Here is a 26,489-nt window from a genome sequence, read left to right as displayed (position 1 = left end):
TTTACATAACTTGTCACTGAAATTAGTCTTGATCTTGAACCATAATTGTTTAGTTCTTAAGTTAGTTATATTCATAACTGTCATGTTAATGTGCTATATTGAAATTAATTCATTTATGCATTGAGTGAACATTTTATGATCTCTTGTCATCTAGGTACTATCATTGTAGAACATGTTCTGATTTATTGTCTTATGGATACATTAACGGCTACTGCTTCATCTGTTTTGAGGAACTTGAGATTTTCCTTCTCAAATTACAGAAAAGAGAATGTCGAGGTGGCAAGAAACATTTAGTCACTCCATCTCAGAAATTTGAAGCAAGTTGAACCTTATATCTTACCACAGTGATACGCCAGTTTGTTCAAAGTTCTTTGCCAAATTGGTTGCTTTTCCATTCAGAAGACAAAGGACTAGAAGTTAAAAATATTATTCTTTATTCCTAAATTCAGAGTTTATGTAGACATTTTACTGTTGATAGTTCACAATAATGGAAATCAAATGGATTGATATTCAGAAAGCTTTTTCGTGTCTCAGGGTTGTCTGCTTGCTGGAGTTAATACAAATCAAATAATGAAACCCTGTATAAAACCCTGAATCTCAGTAGTGGGGCAGCTTGTAAGTTGAGTCCCTGGCCAATGCAGGGAAAGGGAAAAGACTTTGGAGATAGACTGACTTAAGATTCACTCCTAGTTAGCTGTGTGGCCTTGAGCAAGTCACTTGACTTCTCTGTACCTAGCTTCCTCACCTGTAAGTGGGGATAATTCTACCTTGCAGCCTTATGGTTAGAATTCCAGATAACATAAACAAAACACATTAACACCTCTTTAGCCACGTGTGTGGCTGCTAACACTGGTGATTCAGGGCATGCTAATTTTCTATTGCTGCCATAAGAAATTAACAAAAACTTAGTGGCGTAAAAACAGTATAAATGTATTATTTTACAGTTGTATAGGTCACAATTCACAGTTCTTAATGGGATTAAATCAAGTATTGCATTGGCAAGATTGTGTTCCTTTCTTTGAGGCTCTGGGGGACAGTTTGGGTCCTTGCTTGCTTAGATTGTTGGCAGAATTCAGCTCCTTGTTGTGGGACTTGAGATTTCCGTTCTGTCATCTGAGGACCATTCCTGGCTTCGAGAGGCTGCTTGTAGCCCCCTTTCTCCTGTCTTCAGTGCCAGCAACTGTGAAATGAGCCCCTCTCATGTTGCAGACATCTCCTGTCTGTCGCTTCCCGCTTCTCAACTGCCCTTCATTCCTCTTCCATTTTTAAAGTCTCATGCAATTACACTGGACCTGTCCAGATTATTCATGATAATCTCTCCATCTGAAGAGTCTGTATCCTTAATCACATCCACAGAGTCCCTTTTATCAGGTAAGGTAACAGTCACAGATTTGGGGGGAATGGGGAATGTCCTTAAAGAACATCATTCTGCTTACCACATAAAGAATTAACATCTAGGGAGGATAGAGGTACATCAGACTACATCCAGGTAGATTATCTGGAAATGGAGACGTCTCTGTGCATTTGCTGGTCTTAACTGTCCTCTCGAACCTACAGTAGAGTCTTGGTGACCATGCTGGTTTCTTTGATTTAGGATTTCTAAACTGTGACACAGTTACAGTTGATTACAGCCTCAACCCATCCTTTGGTTTAGGATTTCTAAACTGTAACACAGTAACACAGATTCTACTTTCTGTTTTATGGGGAGTTTTCCACAAATGAAGAGATTTTGTCAGTAGGAAAGGGCATAGAGTTAAGTCTTAGACTCTTGAATCTTGGTGTGAAAAGAAAATTCTCTAAGTTAGCTGTTCCTTGCTCTCTTGTGTGGTATCCAAGCTCATATATTAAAATAGCGTGAAGAACTTAAATGATATATCATTTTTATTTAACTGCCCATGTATTAACAGTTTCATTGCTTATCATGCTTAGTACAATGCGTAATGTTTTTTGTTTTTAAGAATGATCTGGAAAAATTTTCAAAAGGTATCGGCAGGTTTACAAGAGAAGATCCCACATTTAAAGTCCACTTTGACACTGAGAGCAAAGAGACAATTGTATCTGGAATGGGAGAATTACACCTGGAAATCTATGCTCAGGTAGTGAATAACCAGGAAGTTAAAGTCATTTCATGTCTGTGTTTTAAGAGTGTAAAAGTCAAGAATTCTCAATGTAATGGTCGTAAACTAATAGTGGTTCTTCAGTCTTCACTCTGGTTTTTTATCCAGATGTGGTATACTGTATCTTCTACTATCTGTTACTAATTAATTACTTTTGATCTCTAAATCTTTTTATTTGTAAAACATTGCAGTAAGACCATCCATCCATACCTAGGTCATGGTTCTTTGGGTCAAGTATATCCCTAAGGTCTCAGCCTTAGGGGCACAACCTCAGGGAGAAGTCAGCCCACCAGTGCTCACTCTCCAGGCCATTTCTTACCTGTTTTCTTCTCAAGTCAGTACTTGAAGATCAATATAATGTAGATAAACAAATGGGTAGATGGAGACCCTACTTTCCTAGGAAAGGTCTTATGTGTGTATGAGTGAGATCAAAATATGACTTATTTTTTTAATATATCTGACTTAGGATTAAAAATTCTGGTTGTGATTATATCTCTGAAGTTGAGATAGTACAAAATTATGACCATAGATCCATATACCATTCCAATGAATATGTAATAAAATGAAGCAAAGGTAAAGTTTTAGTAGATTAACTGGAGGTAAGTGTAAGTTAATCAGTCTAAATTAGAATTTGTTTATATAAAATCTGTAAAAGTTTGTAATGTATTTATCCTCATAAGGTACTTAAGTGATTTTAGATTTATTATTTGCTCATCATAACCTTCCCTGGTGGCTCAGATGGTAAAGCATCTGCCTGCAATGCAGGAAAGCCCCGGGTTTGATCCCTGGGTTGGGAAAATTCCCTGAAGAAGGGAATGGCAACCCACTCCAGTATTCTTGCCTGGAGAATCCCATGGACAGAGGAGCCTGGTGGGCTACAGTCCGTGGGGTTACAGAGTCGGACATGAGTGAGTGACTAACACTTTCACTTTTAAATGAATGCTTCTAAGGTAATTTAGACTCTTAGGACTTTTCTTCTTTTAGTTTATTATTTTTTAATTTAAATATATCAAAAAAGATCTCTCTTGTTCTTTTTAGCGAATGGAAAGAGAATATGGCTGCCCTTGTATCACAGGAAAGCCAAAAGTTGCTTTCAGAGAGACCATTATGGCTCCTGTTCCGTAAGTATCCAACACGATGAAACAAACTATAAGGCTGGAATTAAAAGCTTTTATTAGGGTTATACATGGCACTGTTGCTGTTATAAGACACTTTTACACTGTGATGCTCTTTATTATGGAAGCTATATAGTTCTGTACTGTAATCAGGCCATTTATACATAATGACACTTTTGGGATTTGTCTAACCCCTTAAGCTAGATATCAATGAAGACTGGTACACAGGTCATCATTAACAAGCATGTTTATACTTCATCCAATGTATGGTCTTCGTTTATTCCAATTGTGCTTCCTTTGGCAGACGGCTATTATGTTTTACTTTAGTACCATATTGTGGATGCCAGAGAACTTGCATTTGCCAAGGAATAATCTCCTGCAAGTAAAAGAGACTAATGCTGTGATAAAATTAATAAAAACATTTAGGAAATCAGTTGGATTTATATTCTGTTGGAGACAAAACGGTCCTCATAAAGATAGCACAAGACAAGTTAAATTGCTACAAGTGGTAATATACTTCAACCTGGTGCCTATTTGATTTACATGAATTCTGATTTAGAGTCAAAATTAACAAGGCATACACTGAGGCTACAAAGTGAGTCTCAATTTCCAAAGTGACATTAAATAATGGTAAATGATACTATACCTGAGATGCAATGTCATGAAGGAGGATAGTGTAGTCTAACTCGATGAAATCATCATTTCTTTGCTATAATAAAAAATAAAAACCTGGCATTTAAAACTTAGTATCATTGGCAAAAAGTATATTTTAATTTTAAAAATCAGTTTTCATTACTAGATGATGATAATACTTAAGTAAAATTAAAAATTGAATGTTGTGGAATTCCCTGGCAGTGAGTATTTAGGACTCCACGCATACACTGCAGGGGGCATGGGTTCAATCCCTGGTCGGGGAACTAAGATTCTACGTGCCACAGAGCGCAGCCAAAAAAATTACAAATTGAATGTTATAATTAATTTGGCCTGGTAGAAAAACTATTCTCTTAGAAATAAGATTTCTTTCAAATTATGTTTTAAAGTCTTTTTTTTTTTTTTCATTCCTTACTCTATAAATCATTTACCCTTTCTGTTTTTAGTTTCTGAGTTGTGGAACTCATAACATTATAGTCTATAATTTGAACATTTTAGAACATTACAGTCTATAGTTTGTCATTTAAGATTCCTTAATATTTCCATTGCTTAAAAAAGCATCTTTTAAGGGATAAACAGCTGAAATGAGTGTTTACACTAAAGAAAACAAATTTTATAATAGAAATTCTCTTTTAAAAAAAACTGAAAATAGTAAAATGTAATGTTTGATTTTGTAACGAAAGCTTTGATCTATGCTGCCTACTGCTTTGGGCATGTTAAGTGTACCATCAACTACACAGAAATATCATTATCTACGTAGTTTCAAACCTTGATCATCAGAAATTTGCTGTAACAAGGCTCTTAAACGCTTATAATGAGGCATTGAAAAATCCTGTGGCTCCTTTGGTTAACAGTAATTATATATAGTCTCCTGAAACAATCCGTTCTTTGCCTATATCAACAAAGAAGGTCCTTTAAGGATGAGGTAAAGATCAGGAAGGTTATTTATGTGTGATGTAGCCCAAAGGTATCTAATAAGTAGTTGCAAAAGTTTGTGGAGTAAAGGTGCGCCAGCTTTCTTGCAGTTTGTTGTCAACAAACAGATAAGCCAACGGAAAGTGCTTTTCTCTTATAGACTCTTTTTTTTGCATTCCATTAAATACTACTAGTTGACTTTTTTTTTTCTTCTAAACCTCTTAATAAAGCTAAACTCAAAGAATTTGTTTTAATCTCTTTAAGGTCTAGAAAGAGGCAGTTTGGAGTAGTTCTCTCAGACTTAAAGTACATGCTAGCAACAAACAAGGCAGGAGGCGGGCAGTGATGACTGAATGGGTTATCAAAGACAGTTGTGTGCAGCAAGCTTCACAGAGACTGAGATGCTGATATTTTTTTTGGCAGATCCAGGTGGGGAAAATGTCAACCCCATATCTAGCTCTGGCACTAACATTTGAGGAGAGGAAAAAGCAGAGGTAGTTTCAGTATCATATGATTATAGTAATCAGAACACAAACAGGTTGCCAAAGGAAGTGATCTGTATTAAGCTGCACACAAAAACCATTGCCAAATTATAACTGAAGACTTCACTCTTGAAACTGCAGCTTCACCTTCTCCAGCCTTGATAACTGACCTCTCCTTCAAATACTGAGTTCACTACTGCAAATACAAAATGACTGATGGGGCACCATTTATCCCGTCATGAATTATGACACCTTTTGTAAATACTGAACCTATTTAGAGTGTATTTTATAGAAATTACTTACCACTTGCTTGACAGTTTGAATTTTTGCCATTTTATACCATGTATTTTCAGTAGAATTCTGCCATATTATATAACCACTGGCAACCCAAGCTAAATGTCGAACTGGCTTCATTTCTGGAGGTACATTTCCAAAACTGTCTGGTGAAGGAAATATTTATATGATAAATGGAATTATTTTACATAGAGAGTATTAACCTTTTAAAATGTAAATTCTAAGTCATTTCTTACATTTCTTCAAATGTGTGCAGAAAGTAATTAAGCTATGTCTATAAAGTCCTAAGGCCTTTATTGTTAGATTATTTAATGAATATTTTTGTGAAAGTCAGTTTATTTCCAGCATAAGGTAAACATCTTAACAATTTTGAGCATAGGTAAATTGATACTGTTTTTAAAATTGAAAAAATATTTTCCTCTGCTGTATATTTATATACCTGGAATATTTTGTGCTTCTAGTGGTTCCTTCATGGACTTGAGTCTTTGATAAAATGTATTATCTTCTTCATCTGGATTTTTTCCAATTTCTCCTTCAAATGTGAAGTTGACTTCTGGTGCAGTATCTTGTCCCATTGGAGGGTACAGTATTTCAGCTGTGCAGTTCACTGTAACTTCCTGTTTGAAACATTTTATAAAAGATCTTTACTAGATGAACATCCATTACTAATTATTCTTGGAGACAGAACCTTTAAAAGCATTGTCCCCCTTATGGTATTACTTCAGACTGGACTTGAATGCCTATTTCAGAGGTATCTAATTCATGGTGGCCCAGTAATTTTCTTGAAGTGAACTCGCTCAGTAGTGACCGACTCTTTGCAACTCTGTGGACTGTAGCCTACCAAGCTACTCCATCTATAGGATTTTCCAAGCAAGAGTACTGGAGTGGGTTGCCATTTCCTTCTCTAGGGGATCTTCCCAACCCAGGGATCAAACCCAGGTATCCCGCATTGTAGGCAGACGCTTTATCATCTGAGCCACTAGGGAAGTCAGTTTTCTTAGAGGTAGCTAAAATAGGTAACTTATAAAGTCTCATAATCTTGTAAATTTGTTGAAAACTTTGAATGTATTTCAGTAGTAATGGAAAGTCCATCTCTAAGGCAGATTTTATTCTGACTTTAAGTCTTACTATTCTTCTCTACTCCTGAAATAATAGAAATTTTCTCAAACTCAGATTCTTCAATCTGTATCCAGATGTAAACTGAGAAGATTGTAGCATTGGTTCTGCTTTATAAAGATGAATATTCGTCTAGCAGCTCAGATGCCTTTTAGTGGATCTGTGTTAGCCTGTATCTCTTAGTTATGCTTAACAAATGGGCAAACTTTAAAATTTCAAGATGGTTATGGTACAAGTGGCAGTTCCTTCCTTTTAAGTTTGTCTCGTTAATAATTTGATAGGTGTGTAATTTTTTAAATTGTCCCTGCCCCATTATTGAAGGATTCTAATCTGAACACAGTGGTATCAGTTGGCCTTTCTGTTGTTTATAAATAACTAAAAGCACTTGCTTTCTTTAAATAAAAGAAACAGAATGAGACAGAAATAAAATCACCTAATGATGATTAGAGAGTTAATCATTTCACTTCTTCATATTAGGCATCAATTCACACTGACCTATGCATATATAATATTTTTAAAGGAAATTTATTCATATTGAAGTATCTAGAGCCTCTTTCCTAACTAGCTCAATAGAAATACTAAGTGTATCTCAGAATACACAAAAAGTAAAAACTAACCCTTGTATGGTGATCATTTTTTTTTAGGCAGGAATTTCACAACAACTTTTTCTCAAAAAAAAAAAAAATCAATCCTATGATTTGATCAGCAGAGGTGACCTGGAATGTTAGGAATCAAATTTTATTTCATAATAAAGGATATTTCACTTACTTTTTGGATAATTTCTTCCACAGAAAATTTAAGGCGGTACTTATGTCCTCTTCCTGGAATATCCTAAAATTAAGAAAATGTGTTTCTATAACAACAAATAAAGTCTTTATATTGTTAGAGGAATCCATTCTCTTTTGATGGGGCCAGGGGAAGCTGACTGTTGGAGGTAAATGACTAAAGCCTTAGACCTTGACCAAGGCATTTCACCCTGTGTGTGATGTCTAATTTAGCAGGTCTTCTAAGCAGGGTTATTTTGGATGAGAGTGGAATAAAAGCATATATCAGATCAGATCAGATCAGTCGCTCAGTCGTGTCTGACTCTCCGTGACCCCATGAATCACAGCACGCCAGGCCTCCCTGTCCATCACCAACTCCCGGAGTACAATATAATCGGTTATAATTCACTTTCAGTCATCAGAGAACTTTGACATCTGGATCCATGACCCTGAGTTCCACATGAGAAATTTTAACATTTTTAATTCTAAAGATGACAAATAGGATACCCACTGAAAGATTTTTCATAAAGCCTCCAAACAGAATTCCATTTTGAGGCAGATTACTGCAAAGTGATTAGAGATGTTAAGTACTGCTTTTACTTGTGTATTAGTGGACCTGCAGAATGAGACTTTAATAAACTGTATAACAGATAAACATTTAGGTACTTCACTTTTGAATCAAGATACAATTGAAAGTTTATACCTAATTATGTTACCTGGTGTGGTTTTGAAATATGTACTCCCTGTCAGCTCTTAGAGACTGTTAGCAGTTAAACTTCTGTCAGATCCATTAGATTTCAGTAAAATGGAAAAAAGCTTAGTGATTGCTAAGGTCTTAAGCATAGCATTTTAATTTAACCCGTTAGCCAGAGAGAGCCCATCACTCACAGCCGTCAATAGCAGTGGTGTTTGGGTGGCTGAAGTGAAGCTTCAGCCCCCAGTTCCTTCACTCTGACTTCGTTGTGTCAGTTTCTGTTGTTTTTTTTTTGGTTGCCCTTCGTTTTGGTCAAATGAACAACTGGTCTTAAAATTTAGGCAATGAAGAATCTTACGCGAGACCAGCTTTTGTTGGTCCATATTGGAGCAGTAGATGAGAAACATGGTACCAAGTTTTAAGAAACTTCTTGAAAATGGTACCTATAGGTTTCACTTGGGGAAAGGCGAGAAGCCGCCCCAAACGGAGAACATTTATCCATTTCCTTATAATAGTGCCCATAAAAACTGTATCAGTGTGTGTTTCCCTGTGAAAACAATAAACAGCCCCGGGGCTGCCCCCAGAGACTAGAGAAATGCCAGAAATGCCAGCTTCTTTAGAGACGGCAGCAGTGAGACCCGAAACAGGCTTGGTGTCTGGGGGAGTTGGGAGCGGAGGGAATGGAGGGAACGCGCGCCGGTGCCCCCACCGCCCTCTGCCTGACTCACCTCCAGGCTGGCTTGTTTGACTGTCTGCACCAGAAACACCTTGTGCGGAGTCCCCTGCTGGTAGTTGATGCAGCTCTCTGCCACCGAGGCCGCCCTGGCGGCCGGGTAGTGGGTCGGAGGGATTTCCATTCTTGGAGAGTGTTGGCTGCGCTTGCGAGCGTCCGCGTCCCGGTCCCCGTCCTGCCTGTGGCCGGGTACCCCAGCCGGAAAAGTCCTCCCGCTGTCTTGGGCTGGGCGTGGGCTGGGGCGGGGTCACCAGCTCCTTCCCGCTCTCTCTCCCGCCTTCCCTCCTGATTCTGAAAGCAGCTGCCTGGGAGCTGGCTCCTGCCCGGGCCCCTTGTGTAGCCCCGCCCTGCTGCCGCCTGCAATTTCTCTCTGGTTCCTGCACTAAGAGCCCCCTCCTCCTTTAAGTGGGGGTGGGGAGGGAGGTGGATTGTCCGGGACTACATCCTTCCTTTATTAACAGAAGCGCGGGGAGGGGCTTTCTGGCTTTTGCCTTACTGCAGCGTCGCCTGTGGGGCTTCGAGTTTCCTCTGCGAGAAAAAAGTCTGGTTGCTTCACTTGCAGACTGGAGCAACTTCCTTATCCACCACCCGTAGTGTCAAGCTCGGGGCAAAGTCCAGAGGAGCTCCCGGTAGTGAGTCATTGTGATTCCTTCTTTTCCCTCTCCTTTCCAGGAACAAGCTTGCTCATCCCCAGCTTTCTGTGATGTTGGACCGGTTCTGCCCAAATCAGGGTTTGAAAGACTGCATGGATAGCATTAATTTGGAGGATTATGTGATTTAGGGCAGGGTAATTTTAAAAGATACTTGGACCCCTCTCTTCCTTTGCTAAACTTAGATAAGATTTTGATCACGCCATGCTTCCAACTTTCTGGATCACTTTGAAAGAGGATTAAAACATCGTTTAAAACTGAGTTTATACAAGGCACTACACTTAAGTACCTCTGACAAAAGCAGTTTTTAAAAACTCCTTAAGGAAGCACAGACTTTTAGTAAGTGCGTTTTTACTCTCCAGATCTCTTAGTTACCTTTATCTGTCACCTTTAAAGGCACTGTAGTCTAGACTGCTCTTAAGAAATGCTATCGAACTGGCAGCTAAGATTCGTTTTCTTCAGATATATAACCAAACTGACACTGTAGCTTGTTGGCTTAGAAATAAAGATTCTTAGGTATTTTTCCCAAAATGGATTTTGAACGTTTTTTGGGTAGATATATATGTTGTATTGCTTAAAAAAAAAAAGTTAAAAATGAATTTGTAATGTGTTGTCTTCTTCAAATACCCTTTTAAATTTATTTATTAATAAAGTCTTTGGAGTAAATAGATTTTTTTTAAGAATAGTAAGTAGTAAGGCATTCCCATCCTTTCTAGTTACATTAGCCAACAGCTGTCCAGTAACTAGAGAAAGAAAGGGTTTCATTTCTTCTCTTAAGGCTTTTTCTGAAAAATTGAAAGCTGTTTTTCTTCTTTTGATGGAGGGGCCAGTGACTCATTCATCTAACAGCCAACCTCTTAGATTGTTGTTTGTTTGTGTTCTTAATAGTTGTGTGAATTATGTGCTCCTTTGATAGTGCCCAAGAAAGAGTGGTCAAATACATTCCAAATACATAGATCTTTTTGCTGAAAATGAAATTTTAAAGTTTCACATGCAGCTCGTTAACATCTCCTGTGTTATTACTAGTTAGAGTTGTGAGAAATACAGTTATGTGAGCCCTCCAAAGTCACCAGTTTGAAGCTTTAAGAATGTAATTACCATCTCTGTAGATCAAGACTAATAATAGAAGTGCTGGGTGACAGACATTATCAGGCTGTTTATTTGCTAAAAACACACATACCAATTTAGGTTATTTAAAAAATATAATTATTATATTATTGCTCAGTCATGTCTGACTCTTTGCAATCCCATGGACTGTAAACCGCCAGGCTCCTCTCTCTATGGAATTCTCCAGGCAAGAATACTGGAGTGGGTAGCTGTTTCCTTCTCCAGGGGATCTTCCCTACTCAGGGATCAAACCCAGGTCTCCCACATTGCAGACTGAGTCACCAGGGAAACACATAGTAAAAACTTTAAGCTGCCTGTGTAGATGTTAAATAAACTTCATTAAGAGAATCTTATCCCTATAGAGTCCTTGAGATCTTAGTTTCTTGATAAAATTTCATTAATGGTTAATCTAGAGATCATTATCCTCAAAGTTGAATAATGTATGAGTTACCTTGAAAGTAGCAAGATTATTATAAGTCTCTGGGATCATGCAAATTAAATTATTGTTTTAAATAACTATGAAAATAAGTAAAAACACCTATGGCTTGCAACTTTGGTAAGACTATAAAGTCAAAATAAATCTACAAAATAAGATATACAGTAAAACCAACACAATTCTAATTAACATTAACTTTTATGTGAGAGATGATGTTTTGCCTAAATGAAACTTTCACAGAATGCCAGTGGTCTGACCACAAGAGCATGGATTCTTTTACTTTCAACATGTCTATTCACTGCCCACCAAGTGGTGTCCTAGTTCTTCTGCTTCTCTAAGCTCCAGGAAAATCTCTTTGTGCAGTGTCCTTATAAGGCTTTTGAGTTGAATGCATCATGTGCAGGTTAAATCCGTTCACAGTCATACTGTCCTTCTAGAAACATGTTTGATTGTTGGTCTTGGTGCAAATTCTGGCTCTGCCACTTAACAGTTGTGTCACATTTGCCAAGTTACTTAGCTTCTCTGACCTCAGGTTTCTCACCTGTAAAATAATGATTTAAAAAAATAGTGCCTACTTCATGGGTCTTTAATGAAGAATAAGTACTACAGTCCATGAAAAGCACTTAGCACAAGCCTGGCACTTGCATCCTCTTATTTGGCATCCACTCGGTTGTAAACTCAGCCAGGATCCCTGAACCTGCGTGGATAACTCGATTGTAAGCTGGTCCTCCAGGGCACTGTTGTCCATTGGAACTTTGTGCAGCAGTGGAAATGTTCTGGCGGTGTGCTGTCCCGGACAGTAGCCACTCTCCACACTTGCCTGTTGATCATTTACAATGTGACTGGTGCAACTAAGGAACTGAATTTTAAATTTTATTTAATTTTAATTAACTTCAATTAAATATCCATGGTTAGTGATTACCGTATAAACAGCACAGATCTAGAGTATGTTGTATGGATATTATTGTTAAATTGAAAACAAAATTTACATTGTCTTGGGCATTTTGAGCATACCTGAGAATATGTCAGTGGACCCATTTTGAAATCCCTTAGTAATTCTGCGGTGATTTGGCAGTTAATTTCTCTTTTGTCCTTCTTTGGTTCTGATATCTGTTTACCTTTCAGCATTGTTTTCGCCAGCCCGTCCTGAAGCTCTTGGCAACTGCAACATTATTTAAAGGCAATTTATCAGGCACGTTCACACTGAGGCTCTTTATGAAAACTTATTCCAAGCTGACATCTCCTACTGAAATTGCTATTTACTTCTGCCAAACCATTCACAGATCTCTATGCAGGAACAGATTTTCATTAATGTCCACTTAACTGCAGTTATCTGCAGACAACTCTGAAAGCAGCCAGCTTCTTCCATCTTATGGTCTTGAGGAAGGTTGCAGTTTAAAGGAAAAATGCCTTGCAAACAGTAGAAACTCATGAAATGTTTTTTAAGTGATATAGTAGCCTATATTTACATATATTTAATATGCATGCAAGATGCTTATGCCATCTTATTAATGTTGTCTTTAATAATTTGAAGTAAACACTGACCTGTGTCTATATATGTGTCTATTTGGAGGACTTATGTTAATTGTGATGATTTTGCCATTAATCGTTTTCAGGTGTTAGTTATCCTTCCTGAAACTCCCATTTTTGTATTTTCTTAGTCCATAGTGTCCAAGTTGTAAAATCAGATAACTGTCTGAATGAATTAACTTGCATAACTCCTATTTTCAGATAACTGTCCTCAGAGAGATTCAGGACAGAAACCTGTGTCCCAGGGAAACAAAACCCTGTTTCCAAAAGAAAATGGGTAACCTTTTTGGAATGTAGGTTAGATAAGAACCTTCCACTGACTTTTTAACACTTTTACTTTCTACTTGTGAAATTCATATAAATTAGTAGAATTAAAACCATGTCTTACTTGATGGAGTACTCTACCTCTAAGTAAGAACAGAAAGGAGTGAATTCCTTTTTAAATAAATTCTATAATAACCTTTTATAGCAAGGCCATCCTATTTGAAGGAAGAAGTAAAATTGGTGAGAGGTGGTTTTTAATTTCAGTTAGTAGGAGTTTATTTCATTTTGGTAATTATGTGCTGATTTTTTTTTTTCTTCTCATATTACTTTCAGGTTTGAGTTTACACATAAAAAACAATCAGGTGGTGCAGGCCAGTTTGGAAAAGTGATAGGTGTACTGGAGCCTCTGGACCCAGAGAACTACACGAAGTTGGAGTTTTCAGATGAAACATTTGGGTCAAATGTACCAAAGCAGTTTGTGCCTGCTGTGGAAAAGGTAAAAACAAACAAAGCCTTTATTGCATTAAAAAAAAACAGTGTATTGGATATCAGTCATATTGCTATCATGACTTCTGTGGTTCATTTTTGTTCCAGTCCTGCTTCTTTGTCTGATTGAGCTCTCCATCTGGTTTAGAATCATTAAGTTCAAAAGCTATAAATATAAGCTATGACAATGAGAGGAAATCATTCTGTTTCTGAATCATAGTTATTACATTTCTCTTGATAAATTGAAACTATTTGATTGATTATAATTAGCAGTTGAAATTTTCAGTAGCCATTAGGGGTTTGTGAAAGTTTTACATATAGTACCCTTGTAGTAGAATGGTCATTCACTAAGCTTTCCAACACTTGTATGTGTTGTCATCTCTGCTAATGATTAATATGTCCTTGGGTAAATCACAGTGTTCAGAGCCACTTTCTTTTGTAAATTGAGCATACAGAACTTAATCCTGAACCCCTCACAAAATCGAGGATTAGGTAAGACTGACATTTCTTTGGGAATTGTGAGGTGCTTTGCACATATAAGGGGTTATTTGTTTTGCTAGCTTTCTACATCACTGGCTTTAAGACTATTGTAAACCTTTAGCAACCATCTATTTGTAAAGATTGAGGTTATTTTTTCAAATCCTTTAAGTCTTTATTAACAGACCATGATTTTGGTTTTAGCATTAATTTTGGTAGCAGTTTTTGTGATTAGTGTGTTTCATCCATTATACTTAATTTCAAAACAGTATTTTGTCATTCGAATGTGTCATTCACACAAATTTAAATTATCTTTTATTCTCCAAGATTAACATAGGTGAAGGAAAGCTTAGATATTTTACAGCATTGAGTTTACAATTTTGAAATGTCAGAAGTATATTGTACTGCATGAGCAACTGTGTCAACTAACTTGAATTGTAGCAGCTCTGCAAGTATTTAATGGATGAAAAAGAACTGCACACATATCAAATTGCACTCTTTAAATATGTATAGTTTATTGTTCAGTTCAGTTCAGTCGCTCAGTCGTGTCCGACTCTCCGCGACCCCATGAATCACAGCACGCCAGGCCTCCCTGTCCATCACCAACTCCCGGAGTTCACTCAAACTCATGTCCACAGAGTCGGTGATGCCATCCAGCCATCTCATTCTCAGTCGTCCCCTTCTCCTCCCGCCCCCAACCTTTCCCAGCATCAGAGTCTTTTCCAGTGAGTCAACTCGTCGCATGAGGTGGCCAAAGTATTGCAGTTTCAGCTTTAGCATCAGTCCCTCCAATGAACATCCAGGATTGATCTCCTTTAGAATGGACTGGTTGGATCTCCTTGCAGTATAAGGGACTCTCAAGAGTCTTCTCCAACACCACAGTTCACAAGCATCGATTCTTCGGCGATCAGCTTTCTTCACAGTCCAACTCTCACATCCATACATGACCACGGGAAAAACCATTGCCTTGACTAGATGGACCTTGGTTGGCAAAGTAATGTCTCTGCTTTTTAATATACTATCAAGGTTGGTCATAACTTTCCTTCCAAGGAGCAAGCGTCTTTTAATTTCATGGCTGCAGTCAGCATCTGCAGTGATTTTATTGTATATCAGTTATATCTCAATAAAGTTGTGTCTTAAAAGAATTGCTTTGGAAAAATGAAATTAGTTTTTAATTTTAGTTCTTACATTGTGTAGCACAAAAATTATTATGTAGTGGTCTGCCAGTGAGTCAGAGCAGTGATAGGTATAGAGTAGGAGCTTAAGACACAGCTGTTGATAAGATGTCAGTTTTGATTAAACTTTTACTTTAGGGAATTTCTTAGATTTGCCTTTCCTCTGTTTACGCCTTGTAAAATTAAGATCATGCTGACTCTATAATGTATCATGATAGTTTAGTAATTCTTGAATATTAGGTTATGAGAAAGTGATTTCTAACACTCAGCATCATTTTCAAACCATTTAATACCTTTAAGTAATAGACCGTTCCAAAGGATTGCTCATCTACATTCCACAATAATAAAGCTTAAATAGAGCTGGAATCAAGATTGCCGGGAGAAATATCAATAACCTCAGATATGCAGATGACACTACCCTTGAAGAGGAACTCAAAAGCCTCTTGATGAAAGTGAAAGAGGAGAGTGAAAAGGTTGGCTTGAAGCTCAACATTCAGAAAACAAAGCTCATGGCATCTGGTCCTATCACTTCATGGGAAATAGATGGAAAAACAGTGGAAACAGTGTCAGACTTTGTTTTTTGGGGGGCTCCAAAATCACTGCAGATGCTGATTGCAGCCATGAAATTAAAAGACGCTTGCTCCTTGGAAGGAAAGTTATGACCAACCTTGATAGTATATTAAAAAGCAGAGACATTACTTTGCCAACCAAGGTCCGTCTAGTCAAGGCAATGGTTTTTCCCGTGGTCACGTATGGATGTGAGAGTTGGACTGTGAAGAAGGCTGATTGCCGAAGAATCGATGCTTTTGAACTGTGGTGTTGGAGAAGACTCTTGAGAGTCCCTTATACTGCGAGGAGATCCAACCAGTCCATTCTAAAGGAGATCAATCCTGGATGTTCATTGGAGGGACTGATGCTAAAGCTGAAACTGCAATACTTTGGCCACCTCATGCGACGAGTTGACTCATTGGAAAAGACTGATGCTGGGAAAGGTTGAGGGCGGGAGGAGAAGGGGACGACGGAGAATGAGATGGCTGGATGGCATCACCGACTCTGTGGACATGAGTTTGAGTGTACTCCGGGAGTTGGTGATGGACAGGGAGGCCTGGCGTGCTGTGATTCATGGGGTCGCGGAGAGTCGGACACGACTGAGCGACTGAACTGACTGAGTGACTGAGGCTGTTCAACTTTAAAGAAATTTTTAAAAAAATGAAATATACATGAAAATGTTAAACTTCTGAATACTAAAATGTTTGAGGGTTTTTCTTAATGCATCTGCGAGTGAAGAGACACTCAAGAAGCTTATTCATTAACAGGGGTTTTTGGATGCCTGCGAGAAGGGTCCTTTGTCTGGTCACAAGCTCTCTGGGCTCCGGTTTGTTCTGCAAGATGGAGCACACCACATGGTGGATTCCAATGAAATCTCTTTCATCCGTGCAGGAGAAGGTGCTCTTAAACAAGGTATGCTGCGTCTGGCACCTGCCACATCGATGAGTCTTCTTCCCTAGTGGACCATCAGAGCCACAAAAGGCGACACTGTGTTGCTTAGGTCTTCCTCCCAACACCCCCATTCCTTCTACCCCCTTCCCCTGGGGCAGTAGGCAGCACACCAGGGAACAAGATAGGTTCTGGACAGGTATTCATAGAATCAGTGTGAGGATAGATTACTATGTTTTCTTTTTTTCAAAACTAAGATCCTACTTTGTTCTCTTCAACTATCTGGTATTGTTCATGTTTAAATTCATAGATAATCTGTAAGCTGTATTTTTAATAGAGAAGACAAATGCTTAGAATTTTAAGAAATATTTTAAAGAAACATTAACTATAGTCATGCTATTTTTAGTGATTTATTCAGATGTCAGAAAATCTATAAATTTGTAAACAGTTTTTTCATGTATGACATTGTAGGCTTTTAGGCATTTGAAAGAATTCAGTGAACCTTATTCTCAGTGCAGATTTCTTACTACTAAAATTGTCAACCTTTCTCACAAGGATAACATGTATTAAAACCCTGATGATACCAGAACCATAAACAATTGCAGGTGTATCTGACTGATTGCTTTTAAGAGAGAAAAGCAAATGACACAGCAGTTTGATATCAGGGTTATTCTACAAGAGAATTTTAAGTTATAACTGAAAGTTAGAAAATTCATCCTGTTTGTCATCTCTTCCATATCCATTATATGATGATTCATTAGTTATGTCCATAAGTGTGTTTTCACAGAAAATTACATTATAATTCATAAAACATTTCATAAATATTTTTATCAAAGAGGGTCAAAATGGACAATAGAAAATTCTAACACATCATTTCCAGGCATTCAGAGAATCAGGATTTTATTGATTTTGTTTGAATTTTGGACTTGGTTGTTTTCAGTCTGTTTGCATCTGTGATCAGGTGTGGGGCAATGGCTGGAGAAGGTTACTTATTTCTTGACCAAGCCGCTAATTCCTTATTTTACTTAATGGGAGCCATTAGTTATTTGCTGTTTCATTTCCTAGTTGTGAAAGAGTAAAAGAATCCTTCATTTTCTTTATGCCAGCTAGCTGTCTATTAAAAATGCAATTGAAATCTATGATCTAGAAACTTTGTCACAATCTGAAAATTATGTTAATAGGAAAAGGGAAATAAAGTCACAAGGTAAGATTTTATTAGGCATGACTGAGAAGGAAATGGCAACCCACTCCAGTATTTTTGCCTAGAGAATCCTGTGGACAGAGGAGCTTGGTGGTCTGCCGTCTATGGGGTCACACAGAGTCGGACACAACTGAAGCGACTTAGCATCAGATTATAACACCTGCCTTTTGCCTTCAAAGGTGTTTACCACTTTAATAAGTCTTAAATTGACAGTTTAGTTGTAATCACTTTATATTTTTCTCAGCTTTATTGAGGTGCAGTTGACAAAACTGTGACATATTTTAAGTGATGATTTGATAAACATATGCATTGTGATACTTTTTTTTAGTATAGTTAAGACAAATTAGAAATCACCAACTATTCTATCCTGGAAATAGGTAGCTTTCCTGGATAGAGGTTATATAAAGCAAGATAATTGGTAAAATCAATAAAGAGTATCATGCTTTTCAGTTGTATCTCTATGAAATATAAATGAATGTAGATTAGATGTCCATAATATACAAATACGTATATCCATGAAAAAAATCTGTATGTCTATGAATATTAATTAAACAGATATGTACTATTTAGTTTTTAAATACTTAAGTGTGCAGATATTCTTATGTGTGATTAATTGCCTGATGTGGATGCAAAGGAAAAGCACTAGATGATAATAGAACTGAAGAGTATTGTGGGGTTTTTTGCCAGAAAAATATGTGCAAATAAACAGGGTGCTAGCCTGAAAAATGAGTTACTTTGCTGTTTCATCATCTTATTCTTTTTTCTCCATGATTAAAAGGTAAAAGTGTAAAAGAGTAAAATAAATTTTGCCAGGCTCTTAAGAAAATCAGCTTTTCATACACATACCTCCACTGATTATCATATGAGAGTTTAAGGTGGTAAATGTTAATAACTGAGCTTAATATCAGATTAACTTATACTTTTGAACTATTATCAAAATTGGAAGAAAAATAGTTCATGTTCTCATATGTTTTTAATTTAAAAAAGTGGAAACTGGGACTATATTCAGTCACAATTTAAACTTTATCCCTGAAATTAATCAGTCATGTAACTAAAACTGAGATGTGAAATTAAGTGTTCTTTCAGGGGTTGGTTCACCTCATGGATGTTAACCATTACCATCCTTTTCTGCTCTTTTCTTAATTTTTCGTTTTCTTCTCTGGTCTTAGTTGCAACATGCAGGATCTTTGATCTTCTTTGTAGCTGCAGGATATTTTTAGTTGTGGCATGTGGGATCTTTAGTTGCGACATTTGAACTCTGAATTGCAGCATTCAGATTCTTAGTTGCAGGATGTGGGATCTAGTTCCCTGACCAGGGATTGAAGCCAGACCCCTGCATTGGGAGAGCAGAGTCTTAGCCACTGGACCACCAGGGAAGTCCCACCATCATTTTCTTTGGCCAATATTTAGACCACTGTGCTTGGTCTCCCCACAAACATTTAATTTGTGGTTACTGTACAGGAGAAATAAAGGCCTACCCAGGATTACATTAGCTCATTTTACTCATTATTGTCCCTTTTTTGATCTCCTGGGCTGAATTTGAATCCTGGCTCTTCTTCATACTTAACTCTGTGGCAATGGGCATGTCCAGCTGCTTGCAGATAGTAATTCCACACTATTAAATCGGAATGTACTTAATCATTGCACAGGCTTCCCAGGTGGTGCTAGTGGTAAAGAACCTGACTGTCAGTGCAGGAGACATAAGAGACACAGGTTCGATCCCTGGGTCAAGAAGATCCCCTGTGGGATGGCACGACAACCCACTTTAGTATCCTTGCCTGGAGAATTCCATGGACAGAGAAACCTGTTGGGCTATAGTCCATTGGGGTCACAAAGAGTCAGACACGACTGAAGTGACTTAGCACACAACACACTTCCACGTATGTGTTTGGGCATATTGAAAGCTTATCCCTCTTCCCTTCATATTACCTTTGACCTGTTATATGCCACCCATTCCCAGCTTTTTGTCTCAGAGAAGTCACAGTAACATTTATTGATGACTTTTGTGCTGTGTATTAATATTATGATCAGTACACCACAGTGACCTGATAGTTGAGAAAACTGAGACTCAAGAGTAGTTAATCGAATGACCCAAGGCTACATGTTAGTGGTGGAACTGAGAGTTAAACCCTCACCAGGGTCCTAGCCCTTGACCACCTCCTCTCAAAACTCTTTGGCACCCAGCACGGTGTTTTCAGCTTTATCCCTAGTGGACTGAAATAGAAACATTACCACCTCTGCCCACCACTTTAGACTTAAAGGTCTTGTGATGGATGGTGTGGATATTTTCACTTCCTGGTATTCTACTTCAGGAAAAATTGCTTTTAGGACTTGGCTGCCATGTAACTATTGAAAAATGGCAGGATGAATTAGCTCTGGAGTCTTATCATTACAGAATGGGATAGAGAAAAGCATGAAGAAGGGCAAGTGAATCAGAAGGTGGATTTAGGAAGAAAGAAGGAATTAAAAGGAGGGTGGGGGAATATGAAACAACTGGACAGGTCACCCTCAACAGTTACGGGATGAACACTATACTTGGCCCCTTCTTTCCCTATAGGATATGATGACTCTTTCACACTTTAGCTCTTTTATATTACTGACCTTTTGAAAACACTAGATAATATGTAACTAAATATGTCTGTTCACATCCCTCTTTCTGGGTACCTCTGTGCATGTGTGCTCAGTCACGTCTGAGTCTTTGCAACCCCGTGGACTGTACAGCCCACCAGGCTCCTCTGTCTATGGGATTCTCCAGGCAAGAATACTGGAGTGAGTTGCCATGCCCTCCAGGGGATTTTCTCAACCCAGGGATTGAACCTGCATCTCCTGTCTCTTGCATTGACAGGCAGGTTCTTTACCACTAGCACCACCTGAGTTTTACATTAATTGCATTTATTTAGAGCCAAGGAAGCCCAGCCATTGTGGTGACCCAAGAAGTTACAAGAAATAGAGCTGCTTCTACAGTCTAGAATTTTTAGTCTATACTACTTTAGATGTCTACATAGAATTCTGCAGGGCCTCGCTAATGACACTGAGGAATCTGCAGAGCTCACTTATCCCTCTTTTGAAATCAAAACTCACTAATTAGGACTAATGAGTCAGAGGTAAGTCTGAGCTAAGATATGATTTGAACTAGAAAATATTTCAAAGAAATGCAAGTATATTAAATGGCTGTTCTTCTAAGTATTGCACTTAAGTTAGTATCTTTAGAACAAGTGCTTTAAGGAATATACAAGAATAATTGCTGACTAGTTTATGATAAACAGAACTGATGCTTGGGAAATTAATATTTTTTGAAAACTTAAATATCTCTTTGTCACCTTTTCATGCTTTGTTGAAAGTCTTTTATATGTTGTTTATTTATTTTGGGCCGTGCCGGCTCCTCGTTGCTGTGAGTCTTTCTCTCGGTGCAGTGAGAGGGGGCTGCTGTTCGCTGTGTGCACAGGCTTCTCCCGGTGGAGCTTCTCTTGCGGAGCATGGCTCTGGGCTCGCCAGCTGCAGTAGTGCAGCATATGTTCCCAGTAGGTGTGGCCCACGGGCCTGGTTGTTCCATGGCATTTGGAGTCTTTGCCGGATCATATCAAACCTGCATCCGCTGCATTGGCAGGCAGATTCTTACCCACTGTACCACCAGGGACATCCTGCTTCAAGTCTTTAAAGATAATCCATCCAGTCTGAGGCTGAAGTATTATTCCACACTGTCATAATGTCCATATTAAATCTGAGTGTTGGAAGTTACATTCTCTCCACATCGTTACATTTCTCCCTTAAGCATCTGTCACAGTAAGAAGTATTCTGGTTACATTACTAAGTAGGATGAAAACAAAATAACGTGCGGACATACATATTGGGGTATAGCACTTAAATGACCGTTAGCATCTCAGCCAGTGTCTTTATTTTGTAGGTGAAGAAACTCAGTACCTGGATTGACTGTGTTTTTCCAAAAGGCATGTCACTTACTAGAGGCAGAGTAGAAAGCAGAAACTTGGATTTCTAGCTGTCAATCAGGTATTGAAATTGTTTAGCCTAGTCAGATCTCAGGCCTGACTTGATTATTGTCTCCAAGAATAAATGTCTGCCAGGGACCAACAAGAAGGGGTTGATTTACCTAGGTCAGAGACTCAACAGCTAGTGAAGGATCTCAGAATTAGTTACCGTTAACTGCATAATTTAAGTGGGAAAGGACTTTATTGAATGTTGTTCTAAGACCCCTTTTATATTGTTCTCTGCAACCTCATGATTTGTAAGGATAAAAATACGGTAATGAACATACTAATATTAGAATTAGTGTTGTCTTTCTGGAAGTTCCATTTAAAAGAGTGGCTGCTACTGCTGCTAGAAGAATGAGTCCAGATCAGATATTTTAATCTTATCATTTGTTTGTGTACCTTTGGGAGAGCACTTTCCATCTCCCTTTTGTACATCTGGATAAGGAAAGAGTTCCAGTTTGTTTAAAGATTAATAAACTGATGTATTATTTATTTTTTTAAACCCCAGCCCTGGCAAATACAGCATTATGTATTCTTGAGCCTATTATGTCGGTGGAAGTTATAGCCCCAAATGAATTTCAGGGACCAGTGATTGCAGGAATTAACCGACGCCACGGGGTAATCACAGGACAAGATGGAATTGAGGACTATTTTACACTGTATGCAGATGTAAGTACTGTTAGTTACTGATAACCTTGCTTTTATTATCCACAGGAGAAAATCAGGATTAGCTTTTGTGTTTGGAATTTGTAGAGCAAATTGGCACATTTCCCTAGCTATTCAAGTGTTGAATTTGTGCTTATATATGTGTATGTCAATTTCTATACTTTGCTGTTAGAGCATCTCTTTAAGTGTAAAAGGTAAAAATGAGGTCCATTTCATGTAGGCCTTTTGTATGTCATTTTCTTAGATGTATAATTACCTTTCTTCCTCATGATGGCTTTATTTACATAGCTGTTTTCTTATGTTCTCATTTATTAGGATAATATTTATCTCCTTTGCCTTACTTGACTTAAATTCATGGGAGAAAGGGTTTAGTCATATTACCTAAGGTCTCCTAGAAGACATTACTGTGGACATATCATTGAGGAGTCCAGAGGAAAGTTGTATTAATATTCACCTTTTCTCAGAAGAAACACTCTGAGTACTTGAGCTGCAGCCGTGTGGAGTGGGGATGAGGGGAAGGCTGTCAGTGGTGTCCACTCCGCGAAACTGAAAGATCGATTTGCTAGTTGTGACTGTCAAATGAAATTATCTTCAAATTGGGTTTCTACTCACAATAAAACACAAATAAGTTTTTCTTGGGCTTCTAATTCTTTTAAACCAAGAGTTATTAGTAGAAACCTGACTCTAAAGGAGTTAAATGGCTAAGAAAGAAAGTGAAGTCACTCGGTCGTGTCCGACTCTGCGACCCCCACGGACTGACTGTAGCCTACATGAACTTCCATCCATGGGATTTTCCAGGCAAGAATACTGGAATGGGTTGCCATTTCCTTCTCCAGGAGATCTTCCCGACCCAGGGATTGAACCCGGGTCTCCCACATTGTAGGCAGACGCTTTACCATCTGAGCCATCAAGGAAGTCAATAAATGACTGAGGCTTCTGTGTTTTTCTCAAATATTTTCCAGTAAGCAGTGCTGAAGTATTTACTGTGTTTGTTTTCAGGTCCCTCTGAATAATATGTTTGGTTATTCTACTGAACTTAGGTCATGCACAGAGGTAAGCAGGTGTTTAAATTTTACTTCAGTGCTCTTCAAGAGACCATCCTACAAAATGATCATTTTTGTGAAATCTTGGCTTTGCATGACTTTCTTTACTTGATAGTTTTTGAAGGTCTGGTTTTTTAAAATCTTTTTTGATTTTGTTTTGAACCCCCAGGGGAAGGGAGAATATACAATGGAGTATTGCAGATATCAGCCATGTTCACCAGCTACACAAGAAGAACTCATTAATAAGTATTTGGAAGCTACAGGTCAACTTCCTGTAAAAAAAGGAAAAGCCAAGAACTAATTTTTCTCACTTTGTTGACGAACTTTAACTGTATCTGCAAGTTTGGATACTTTAATGGATTCCAGTGGAATAAATTCAGGCTGAAAATAAGTAACTTTAGAAGCCCTTCCTATATAGTCAGGAGTTTCTATTATGTAAAGGTTAATTCTGTGTATATCTCAACTCTGTTGATTGGTTTTATACCTCAAATAAATTATGGTTATTATTGAAATATATTTAATATTTATTTGAGAGAGGAGACTTATTTCTGTTCTACTTATAAATTTAGAACATGTATAAATGTGCAGGTTTTTCAGCATAAGAATTTTCAGTATACAGAAAAGCTGAAAACACAGTAGAAAGAACAGCCATATACCATCCTTCCAGACTGAATAGTGAACAGTTTTGTTAAAGAGTGTTTATTAGATAATAATTTTGTCATATTTGCTGTTTGTTGTCCATCTGTGTCACATACTTCCATTCTTTAAAAAAAAATTGTTTTGCTGAATACTTGAAAGTGAATTGCCTATATCATACTTCTTGGAGTGTCACTTTTTTTTTTGTTTAAGAGTGGGGTTCCTTTGTGACAACCTGGATGGCCCTAGAGGTTATTATGCTAAGTGAAATAAGTTAAAGACAGATACTATATGATTTTACTTATATGTGGATCTACAAATCAAAACAAATGAACCAACATGACAAAACTAAGTCTCATAGACACAGAGAACAGAAAAGTAGGTGGTTGTTAAAAGGGGGGCGGGCAGTGAAATCGCTGACTGAGGTTAAAAGGTACAGACTGCCAGTTCTAAAATAAATGAGTCATGGGGATAAGATTTCTTTTTTTTTTTTCAAACAAAAAAGGATTCCATATGATCTTAGTGGAGAACGTTTTTCAGATTCTTCATTGGGGTATTAAAATGCTAGCTAAATTTCTAGCTGTTTTATATAGAGCTGATGGCTTCAGCTTATGGCTTATACACATTTATAACTGCTTGTTCTCAGGGGTATAAATGTTACTTTTTTACAGACCTGTGAGGTAAAAAAAACAGACCCTTGCATATGCTTGTCTGTGTTCATTTTAATGTTTCTGCAGTTTGGAAATAATAAAATGCAACTTACAGGGTTGTTGGGTAGTCTGTTTCATCCGCGCAGTAAATGTTAGTTGAATTTGAGTCTGTTGGAATGTATCACATACCGTGTTGAGATTATGAAAGACAAATGCTAAGCTTTTGTTTCTAGGGTATATTGGACTTTGCCAGGAAGTTCTACCATATTGTTCAGCATTGGCTCATCCAAAAAACAAGAATAAGATCTCATAGGAACCCATCCAAGACTAGAACCAACATCTTTTGTTGACTCAGTTTGGTTGTAGTTGGTAAAGACCACGTTACCAGCCAAAGTCTGCAAAAGGAAAAAATTGATGACATTATAAATAAGGGTTACTTTTATACTGCTCTTAGGATAATTGTTGGTTAATTTAAAGAAAGACAGTATTATTTGTGTTGGAGAATGGTAGCAGCACTAGACAGTAGTATCACCCTGATTCCCAACCCTGGCAGCAGAGTTGGGAATTTAAAAATTACTTGCGGAGCTTTAAAAAAAATATCCAGGCCAACCCTTAGGTACTACTGCTGCTTTGGATCAAGATCAAAAGTTTTCCGGCGTATTCTAATGTACAGGCACGGTTAAAGACCCCTGCAGTATCACCTGTACCTCCAAAACATGAAATGTTCACGTGTCATATTGTTAATAATCTTTTATGTGATGTTAGATTTGGGGCTGTTAGTTCTTAGCTTGGTAACTTTATCTGTAAAGACATACAGTCGATTTTCTATCATTCCTTTCCTCCTTGCTCACTCTTAGATTTAGGTTGTGAAGTCACTACATTGTGGCTGTGACAGCCGGGTCTTAGTTATGGCACTCAGGATCTTTGATCTTTGTTGTGGCTTGCAAACTTCTAGTTGCAGCACATGGGATCAGTTCTCTGGCCAGGGATCAAACCCAGGCCCCTTGCATTGGGAGCACAGAGTCTTAGCCACTGGACCACCAGGTAAGTCCCACTAAAATTTAATACTGAAGTTTTAGAGTTTTTCATATTTTAATACTTTTGAAATATGGATGGGTCTTAAAATTGATGCCAGTTAACCAAGGCACCCACCAGGTTAAGTAGTAAATTGTGACATATAGGAATAAATCCCTTTGTAGAAAACATCTACTTGCCTTGCCAAAAGTAAAAATTTTTGAATTTGAACTTCAATTGCTGCTTAAAATGTCTTCAAATAAGACTAATGCGTCATTGAAATAGTTAATGTTTTCACAGGCAGTTTATTGTGAGCATTCACTCATTTATTCATAAGTGCCAGGCAGCATGTTATGTGGTTGTAGCACTTTGAAAGTTAGGAAAGGTCACAGAACAGGTCATAGAATATCCTAAGTTGAGAGAAATTAGTGTAATAAACTCATGTCATGAAGGACTACCATTCAAGGGCCAACATAGAAACTTCCAATTGACTTTCAGAGGAACTTATTAACTTCTAACTATTCATAGCTCAAAACAAAACTATGAGTAGAATCAAATGGAATGCAGGCAAAATCCTGGTGTTATCGTGTATGTCTTAAAATTTTTGAAAATTGGAAAGAGATTAGGAAAATGAATGTGATGCTGTCCATAACTGTCATTGTGTCAGAGTGACTAAGAATTCTTTAGACTCTTAATGAAAAGAGGGCTTAGGGAATTTAGAGGTTTTCATTTTATGTCAAGACAGATGAAGTAATTTTTCTCCTTTGTTAGTTGGCAAAATAAAGTCAGCAATTTTAGAGTTTGTGCTAGAAGAGATGTTCTAATGGTGATATTGAGAAATTTTTAG

At 37.7% G+C, this 26,489-nt stretch overlaps 2 protein-coding genes across 3 annotated transcripts in view; one reads left to right on the top strand and one right to left on the bottom strand.

The window, feature by feature from the left end:
• Positions 1–25,864, top strand: part of GFM1 (G elongation factor mitochondrial 1) — a 48,773-nt gene extending 22,909 nt beyond the window's left edge. Inside the window, exons 12-18 of one of the 2 annotated variants that reach the window (XM_088839473.1) lie at positions 1,959–2,096; positions 3,156–3,238; positions 13,202–13,364; positions 16,323–16,467; positions 22,142–22,302; positions 23,299–23,352; positions 23,512–25,864. In XM_088839473.1, coding sequence (XP_088695599.1) covers positions 1,959–2,096; positions 3,156–3,238; positions 13,202–13,364; positions 16,323–16,467; positions 22,142–22,302; positions 23,299–23,352; positions 23,512–23,643 — 876 coding nt within the window. In that variant the 3' untranslated portion in view covers positions 23,644–25,864. The remainder of the gene's footprint in view (positions 1–1,958; positions 2,097–3,155; positions 3,239–13,201; positions 13,365–16,322; positions 16,468–22,141; positions 22,303–23,298; positions 23,353–23,511) is intronic. The other variant, XM_055410835.2, reaches the window with a different exon arrangement.
• LXN (latexin) lies at positions 3,255–9,207 on the bottom strand. The gene is made up of 6 exons (XM_055410863.2): positions 8,877–9,207; positions 7,459–7,521; positions 6,014–6,191; positions 5,584–5,720; positions 3,879–3,941; positions 3,255–3,608 (listed from the first exon to the last, which is right to left on the bottom strand). The coding sequence occupies exons 1-6, from the start codon at positions 9,003–9,005 to the stop codon at positions 3,510–3,512; spliced, it is 669 nt and encodes a 222-aa protein (XP_055266838.1). The 5' UTR covers positions 9,006–9,207; the 3' UTR covers positions 3,255–3,509.
• Positions 25,865–26,489: the final 625 nt, after the last annotated feature.

This window comes from Moschus berezovskii, chromosome 1 (genome assembly GCF_049115385.1).
Source record: "Moschus berezovskii isolate FMDL1 chromosome 1, NW_MosBer_1.0, whole genome shotgun sequence".
Classification (NCBI taxonomy): domain Eukaryota; kingdom Metazoa; phylum Chordata; class Mammalia; order Artiodactyla; family Moschidae; genus Moschus; species Moschus berezovskii.
This window is presented reverse-complemented; position numbering and strand designations above follow the sequence as displayed.